The sequence below is a fragment of the Chiloscyllium punctatum genome, chromosome 3 (genome assembly GCF_047496795.1).
Source record: "Chiloscyllium punctatum isolate Juve2018m chromosome 3, sChiPun1.3, whole genome shotgun sequence".
Lineage (NCBI taxonomy): Eukaryota > Metazoa > Chordata > Chondrichthyes > Orectolobiformes > Hemiscylliidae > Chiloscyllium > Chiloscyllium punctatum.
The window spans coordinates 42,434,611-42,442,052 of NC_092741.1; the positions used below are offsets into that span (position 1 = coordinate 42,434,611).

The following is a 7,442-nucleotide window of genomic DNA, read 5'->3' on the forward strand; positions in this document are numbered from 1 at the left end:
ATCTAATAGCAGGGAAGAAGCTGTTCTTGATTCTGTTGGTATATGTGTTTAAGCTTTTGTACCTTCTGCCTGACAGAAGAGGTTGGAAGAGATTATAACTGGGGTGGGAGGGGCCTTTGTTTATGTTGACTGCCTTCACAAAGCAACGAGAAGTATAGATGGAGTTACTGGATGGAAGGTTGGCTTGTGTGGAGGACTGGGCTGTGTTCACGATTCTACTTAGTTTCTTACGGTCCTGGGCAGAGCAGTTGCCATAACAAGCCGTGACACATCTGTAAAAATTGGTATGTGTCTTTATGGACATGTTGAATTTCCTTAGCCTCCTGAGGAAATAGAGGCGTTGTTATGCTTTCTTGACCATAGCGTCAACGTGGATTGACCAGGACAGATTGTTGGTGATCATCACTCCTAGGAACTTGATGCCTTCGGCCATCTCCACTTCGGCACCATTGATCTAGACAGGCGTGTGCCTGCCATCTTGCTTCCTGAAGCCAATGACCAGCTCTCTAATTTTGCTGACTTTGATGGAAAGATCTGTCTCATCATTGTTTGATATCCAGCCTACATTGCTAGTGTCATCAGTGAACTTGTAGCTGGAGTTAGGATGGAATTCGGCCACACTGTCATGAGTGTAAACGGAGTATAGAAAGGGACTGAGTCCACAGCCTTGCCTGGAGCTGATGCTGAGGATTATCATGGAGATATTGTTGTGTATTCTCACTGATTGCGGTCTGTGGATCAGGAATTCATGGATTCAATTGCAGAGGGTGGAGTAGTGACCTAGGTCTCAGAGTTTTGAGGTTAGTTTGGTTGGAATTATATTGTTAGCATTACTGTGCAGACCCACTCCCAGGGCAACTGCCTTCCAACTGTATATCATTGTGCCACCTCCTCTGATAGGTCAGGATGGTCTACTAGCAGGACAATCCAAGGGATGCCATTGTTGTTGTCTGGGACACGATGTATGAGGTGTGACTTTGTGAGTATATCAGGCTCTTGCTTGTCTACTTTGTGAAACAGCTGTCCCAATTTTGGCACATGGTCCAAAAGCTGAGTTTGCCATTGTCATTTCTGGTTCCTTATCAATGCCAGGTGATCTGTCTGATTTCATGTTTTGAAGACTTTATTGATACAACTGAATATTACACTTTAGAGAGCACTTAAGAGTCGATCATGTTACTATGGATCTGAAGTCACGTGTAAGTGTATTAATGAACCAGATTTTTTTTTACAACAATGGTCACCCAGATTTTTATTGGATTCAAAGTCTACTGCCTGCTGTGTTAGAATTCAAATCTAAATCCCTAGAACATTACTCTGAATTACTGGGCCAGTGACAATACCACTGCAACTTTAAATCCTGGAAATATTTAAGAAATGTTATTGCATGCGTTGATATGTTTGATCTATATAAACGGAAAACTTATTGACTTAAAGATTTATCATTTAAAACTGATGTATTGTAGGGTGCAGCATTATCAATAATCAAAGCATTGACGGCTGTAGGTTGCCTGAAACCAAAATATCCCTTCTTGAGTGTGAAGAAATCTGCACTGCTCTACGTCTTTTATCATCTGAAAGGTAACAAATTGTACTAGATATCATTGGAAACTCATCATAGTTCACAGCCATATATTCCTGCCCATCCTGGTGATTAAAATTGTTAATTTGGATTAATGACCTATTTTTGATGGTTGCCATTTTACTTAGAGTCATAGAGATGTACAACACAGAATCAGACCTTTCAGTCCAAATTATCCATGCTAACCAGATATCCTAACCTAATCTAGTCCCATTTGCCAGCACTTGGCCTATATTCCTCTCAATCCATCCTATTTATATACGCATCCAGATGCCTTTTAAATGCTGTAATTGTACCAGCCTCCACCACTTCTTCTGGCACCTCATTCCATACACACATCACCCTTTACGTGAAAAAGCCAACCTCCCATCTGTAGAATCCATCTACCAGGCCCACTGTCAAGGAAAGGTTGCCAGCATTCTCAAAGAACCATCCCTCCCTGGTAATGTTTTTCCACAACCTCTACCATCAGGGAGAAGATACAGAAGCCTGAACACACGCACCAGTCAGTTTCGAAACAGTTTCTACCCTACTGTTGTTAGAATACTGAATGGACTCACAAACTCTTAACATGCACCTATACCTGTGTTTTTGTTTTTGCCACTGTTTACCTATTATTTACGTATCTCTGCTACTTAATTCTGTAACCTGCCTGTATTGCTCACAAGACAAAGCTTTTCACTGTGCCTCAGTACACATGACAATAAATTCAATTCAATTCAATTCATTTCATTTCAAAGTTGCCTCTTAGGTCCCTTTTAAATTTTTCCCCTCTCACCCTAAACCTATGCCCTCTAGTTCTGGACTCCCCCAACCCAGGGAAAAGACCTCGTCTATTTACGCTATCCATGTGCCTCATCATTTTATAAACCTCAATAAGGTCACCCGTCAGCCTCCAATGCTCCAGGGAAAATAGGCCCAGCATGTTCAGCCTGTCTCTGAAGCTCAAATCCTCCAACCCTAGCAACATCCTTGTAAATCTTTTCTGAACCCTTTCAGGTTTCACAACATCCTTCCAATAGGAAGGAAACCAGAATTGCACATAATATTTCAAAAGTGGTCTAATCAATGTCCTGTATAGCTGCAACATGACCTCCCAACTCATATCTTCAGAAAATTTGCTGAAATTATTAATTACAAATTTGAGCCACACAGCAGCTTTGTGGTAAATCAAAAATTTTGAATCTTAAAAATAAAACAGACACCTGTTTCCAAATTCTACATGCCTTGTCAACAAAGCTATGAGGAATCATTCCTCATCAATGAAACATGTTGACAATGATACATACTTTTCTTTAATATGGAACAGTATATCAATTGTATCTGTAGTTGAGGGATATTGGAGTCAATCACAATTACTCAAGAGATCCTGTAATGCTGACAGAGCATAAGAAAATATTTTGTTTGCTACAATGGACTTACATTTAAATTTCTTTTGGAGAAACTTAAACTCACACCAAAAATACTTTTACAGCTGTTTCTTCAAGATTGTCATTTTTGTCTGATAGTTGTAAGCCATCAGTTTTTGCTTAGTGCTGAAACTTGCTGCCACACAGAACATCTACATCAAAACTAGTTACTTTGTCTTTGGGGAGAAGTTTGGGTGTGACATAAGTTAACTTGTAAATCCACATGAATTTCCAGCTGGGATGAGAATGAGAGAAAGTTTTTGATAACTTCATAATCAATAATGACATAAATCATTTAAGATTCATTTCTTCATGTATCCTTATTCAAGAAAGTAGTCAGGTTACAAAAGAAAAAAATAGTTAAATTGCAGAAACATACTCAGATGCTGATGCAGCAGGGTTTCTGTGAAAATGCAATGTGGCTGATCCAGCATTAACTTTGAGGCCTGATTTAGAAATGGAATATGAGATGCCCCTCTATCATTCCATGAAAGACAAAGCAATGGGTCCAAGATGGGAATGGAGCACAGGCTTCGGAGAGGAGATAGGATAGCACCTGGGAAAGAAGGGAGTGGTGAGACCACAGGTAAGAAATAAGGTATTTATCTAAAACAGACCATTTGAAAATTTGAGTAATATACTGTCTACGTGACTTACAATGTTTCAATATCTGATGAATTCTCATTGAGTTAAAGTGCTACCTTGGATTGCTTTCTGGGGTGGACATTCCCAACGTTGACTTAATAAGTGATCATTGTCCTTATCTCAAGGCTCCTAAGATCATTTCATAAAATAATTACCACATTTGTAACAAGCAACACATCTTCAGCCAGTCTTAAATCCAGGAACCAATTTGGCGAGGTACAGGTGACTTTCACAAAGGAGGCCTATTTCCATAAATAGAAGTCTTTAATCATGAGTCACAAATATTTTCCCTGAGTGGGTGTTACAACATTATTCAGTCTCAGCTCCAGAACTTCTCCAATTATATTTCCTATTACGGTTCAAAATTTCAACTTTAAACCAGATATGTTAAAATTGTTCACTAGATTTTTCCATGATTTTCAATTTATAGAAAGTAAAATAATTTTAGATATATTTTCTGTTTCCAGCATACAATCCAAACAGCTTTGACTATGTGAAAAAGAAATACAGAAAAAAGCTGGAGCAGTATGAAGAACATTGTGAACTTATCCGTTACCTCGGATCAAAGATGACCAGAAAGTACAAGGAGCCCAAAGATAGACCTATTGACTTTGATCACAAGTTACAAAAGTTCCTATCACTCAAAAACTTGGATCCGACAGTAACTGGAGTTCCTTAAGAAGATTTGTCTTCACTAAACCTGTCACTATTTTTGAAATTGAATTATCTATCAGCCAGCAAACAGTTTTCTTCGAGTCACACATTCTTTAATACCTGTCAGTTCTTTAAGAAATGGTAAATGCCACACTGTTAATTAAAGATGTTTTTGTATTACATTTTAGAATAGTCCGCAATGTTGCTTTTCTTTATATTTATTGTCTCCATCGCATTAGCTTTGACCCTACAGAAGTGGACAATCACCTTGCTCCTGTGTATCTTACAAATTTTATTACCTCATTAGTAGCTAGAAAGCATGTAAGAGCAGCCTAGTGATGCTTGTTTTGTTTCTTCCCTTAATTACTCTGATTAAGTACTTACTCCCTGTCTATGTTAACCCAGCTTTGATTTTTATTTGCAGAGAATCACAGCCATGAAACTTTCCTGTTCTAAAGGAGTGATTAATTTGTTTCATAATGCACCTGCCTAGTAGACGGGCTTTGTGTCGCATTCTTACCTCTAAAGATTTTCAAACTTTTTTTGCTTTATTCTGCTCATAAATTATATTTAAAACTGAGAACGAATATTTACTTGAAATAAATGGTATACTAGTAACTATTGGTTTATCTTCAATGGCATGATGTGCACACAACAATAAAATCTAATTCAATGCATGTGTATTTATAGAGGAAATATTGGAAGCAAAGGTATTTTTTGTAGAAAGATAAACAGGTTGGAAAAACATCAGATGGAGATATTTGAGTCAGAGCTGTTATCTACCTTGAATTGCTGAATTAACAAACATGAGACTGAAAGTTACCATGTTTCGACAGTGTCGTTTTCCTTGAGTTTCATGGAGTGCTTCTCTTTCAAGGCCTAATGAGTTAATTGTCCCAAACTCACCTCATTAACTGCCTACTCTATCCCTATGGCACTCCTTTTTCCCAATGATAACCTGATTCTAACTCTCCCCGTAGACAGAAGAAAAACTCACCACTGCCAGGATATCCTGGAACCCCAACTGTGAACCTGGTCAAGCGTTTTCAGTCCAGAGTTGCCTATCACTGTCAACATAGGACAACCCCAGTGCTTCTCACACTTACAACTGCACATGCCTACCCCAATCACATTTAAGTACCAGGCCACGAACCTTACTGGTCCTTAGTCATAGCTCATTTTAAAACCCTTTTGAAGTCAATTCAACTCTGTCTCCAGTGCCCATGAGAGCCCAGCATCTCACCATTGTACACTGTGTGGCCATCTCTAATAACTACATACAACACTGACTTTTATTTGCGGAAACCAAAAGTGAACAGATGTCAAACCAACAGAGGTTGCATTTCTTCCCTGCATACAAACAAACTGTTTGCATAAGAACAACAAGTATTTTACTATCAATGTGTGATCACTGCACCCAGCCGGGGTCAGTGAAATTCTGTCTGGCCTGATGCAGCTGTGCTCTGTCATGTAAAAAGTGATGTTTCTCTTGCTCAATGTCCCCATTCACTTCCTTGGAAGACTGCTCCCACTCTCCTAGTTTCTCCACATTTATCACATCCACCTGCAGAGCACATCGTGCTAGGATTACACACCACTCTCTGTCTAGAGTATACTGAAGAGCTTTACCAGATCTGATTAACCTCACCTTCAGCAGTGAAATAAAACAAAGAACTTTAGTTGCTAGAAATCTGAAAGAAACATTTCTGGAGAAACTCAGCAGATCTGGCAGCATCTGTGGAGAGAAAGCAGAGTTAATGTTTGAGATTTTGGAAAAGATTTGTAGCTCAGGTTGTAGTTCAGGTTGTAAATTTGCTCACTGAGCTGGTAGATTTGTTCTCAGATGTTTTGTCACTATGTTAGGTAACATCATCAGTGAGCCTCCAATGAAGCATTGGTGTTCTATCCCATTTGCTATTTATCTGTTGCCATAAATCTGAAATCAAGGACCCCAAGAAAAATTGGAATTAATGGTATCGATGGGCAAACTCTGCGCTGGTTGCAGTCATACCTGGCACATAGGTAGATGATTGTTAGAGGTCCGTCATCTCAGCTCTAGAACATCTCTGCAAATGTTCCTCAGGATCATATCCTCAGCTCAACTATCTTCAGTTGCTTTATCAATGGTCTTCCCTCCATCATAAGGTCAAAAGTGGGGATGTTCACTGATGATTGTACAATGTTCAGCACCATTCATGACACCTCAGATACTGAAGCAATCCATGTTCAAATGCATCAAGATCTGGATGGAATCCAGGCTTGGGCTGAAAAGTGGCAAGTAACATTCATACCATAAAAATACCAGGCAATGACATCTCCAATAAGAAGCAATCAAATTACTGCCTTTGACATTCAATGGTATTACCATCACTGTCAACATACTTGGGATTACCATTGACCAGAAAGTTAACTGGACTCACTATATAAATACAGTGGCTATAAGAGCAGTTCAAAGGCTAGTGTTACTGCGGCAAGTAACTCACCTCCTGGCTCCCAAAGTCTGTCCATCATCTTGCAAGGCACAAGTCAGGAGTGTGATGCAATACTTGCAGCTTCCTGGGTGGGTTCAGCTCCAACAACAATCAAGAAACTTGATACCATTCGGGACAAAGCAGCCTGCTGATTGAACATCCACAAGCATCCACTCCGTCTACCTTGATGCTCAGTAGCAGCAGCGTGTACTATCTACAAGATGCGTTGTAGAAATTCACCAACGATCTTTAGACAGCATCTTCCAAACCCATGAACCACTGTTTTTAAGGTGAGAGGAAAAGATTTGAAAAGGACGTGAGGGCATCTTTTTTACACAGAAAGTGGTTCGTGTGTGGAATGAACAGCCAGACAAAATGGTGGATGCAGCACGGTTACATTTAAAAGACATGAGTTCATGAATAGGAAACGTTTGGAGGGATGTGGGCCAAAGCACAGGCAGGTGGGACTAGTTTATTTTGGGAACACGGTCAGTGTGCAGTGGTGCAACCAAAGGATCTGTTTCTATGTTGTACGATTCTACAACTCTATAAGCCGATCACCATCCTGATTCGGAAATATATCATTGTTCCTTCACTGTTGCTGGCTCAAAATCCTGAAAGTCCTACCTGAAGGGATTTGTAGGTCAACCCATGCCATATAGACTGCAGCAGTTCTAGAAG

The 7,442-nt window shown here is 39.6% G+C and overlaps 1 protein-coding gene across 1 annotated transcript in view; it reads left to right on the forward strand.

Moving 5' to 3' along the window:
* ak9 (adenylate kinase 9) overlaps window positions 1-4,865 on the forward strand; it is a 267,579-nt gene extending 262,714 nt beyond the window's left edge. The window contains exons 37-38 of the mRNA XM_072552101.1: window positions 1,467-1,581; window positions 4,104-4,865. Coding sequence (XP_072408202.1) covers window positions 1,467-1,581; window positions 4,104-4,315 — 327 coding nt within the window. The 3' untranslated portion in view covers window positions 4,316-4,865. The remainder of the gene's footprint in view (window positions 1-1,466; window positions 1,582-4,103) is intronic.
* The last annotated feature ends 2,577 nt before the right edge of the window (window positions 4,866-7,442 follow it).